This window comes from Triticum aestivum, unplaced genomic scaffold (genome assembly GCF_018294505.1).
Source record: "Triticum aestivum cultivar Chinese Spring unplaced genomic scaffold, IWGSC CS RefSeq v2.1 scaffold197510, whole genome shotgun sequence".
Taxonomy (NCBI): Eukaryota; Viridiplantae; Streptophyta; class Magnoliopsida; order Poales; family Poaceae; genus Triticum; species Triticum aestivum.
In genome coordinates this window covers 2,773-4,024 of record NW_025227317.1, presented here as the reverse complement: position 1 = coordinate 4,024, position 1,252 = coordinate 2,773, and the positions used below count along the sequence as shown (strand labels likewise).

The 1,252-nt window shown below is 51.7% G+C and overlaps 1 protein-coding gene across 1 annotated transcript; it reads left to right on the top strand.

Annotated features, from left to right (window-relative positions):
• The first annotated feature begins 251 nt into the window (after window positions 1-251).
• LOC123172696 (pathogenesis-related protein 1-like) lies at window positions 252-1,046 on the top strand. Its single transcript, XM_044589631.1, has one exon. It carries the CDS (start codon window positions 301-303, stop codon window positions 805-807), a length of 507 nt encoding a protein of 168 aa, XP_044445566.1. The 5' UTR covers window positions 252-300; the 3' UTR covers window positions 808-1,046.
• Window positions 1,047-1,252: the final 206 nt, after the last annotated feature.

Sequence of the window (1,252 nt, the reverse complement as noted above, 5' to 3'; positions counted from 1 at the left end):
TGCCACGAGATCAAATGACGAAGTTCCTCCACATCAGCATAGGTAATCTCGATCAGAAGAAATAACAGGCCGCCCACGATGATATCTGACTACCTCAACGCGCGCACATGTGCTTCGAATTTGACCAGTGTAATTCGTTGAGATATATTTTCTCTATGAAACTTTCCAAGCTTAGTTATACCTCAGAGAAGCAATCGATCTTGTGCAGGCAGTATAAATACACAACGTACGCATGGTGGCAGTCTATCTCATCGTTACAGATACATCTTCCTTGATTAGTTTTGTAAGGCTTAATCAGCGATGGAGTACTCGCCGAAGCTAGCAGTAGTGGTGCTCTTAGCTCTCGCGTCCGCCATGGCGGTCACGGGCCAGAACTCGGAGCAGGACTTCGTGGACGCCCACAACGCGGCGCGCGCCGACGTGGGCCTTGGGGAGGTGACATGGGACGCTACGGTGGCAGCCTTTGCGCAGGACTACGCGGATCAGCGCCGCGGCGACTGCCAGCTGATCCATACTCCTGATGGCCGGCCGTACGGGGAGAACCTCTACGGAGGCGGCGGCGGCGGGACCGAGTGGACGGCGACGGACGCCGTGAATTCGTGGGTGTCGGAGAAGCAGTACTACGACCACGACAGCAACACCTGCTCGGCGCCGGAGGGTGAGTCGTGCGGGCACTACACGCAGGTGGTGTGGCGCGACTCGACGGCCATCGGTTGCGCCCGCGTCGTCTGCGACAGCGGCGACGGTGTGTTCATCATCTGCAGCTACAACCCGCCAGGCAACTTCCCCGGGGTGAGCCCGTACTAGGCTATATGCATCATGCATGCACGCATGCGAGCGTGCATGTACGTACGTAGCAGCGTATTGCATAAATAAAATGATTAAGCTGAGATAACCACAGTGTGATCAGATGTGATGTATAGTTAACCAGCCGGCCGGATTTGACGCCATATATTGTTTAGACCGGCTGTATATATGTACTGTTATGATTCAGGTATTAAGTTGTGTTATTGTACGAGCAGTGTTTATGGATGAATATATGGTTCTACTATTATACTGAGTATGGTATTTGTGCCTCGCTGTGGAAAAAAACCCAGCATACATAGAAACCACTAATCAAAGTGTCTTTCTTCCATTTTATCATCTCGCACTTGTTCTCTATGTTCTTCATTTTCTTTTTTGATCCCAACTCGTACACACAAACGGAGTAGATCTCGAGAGGGCACGCTAGGTCTCGTTCCTGAGACTCTCG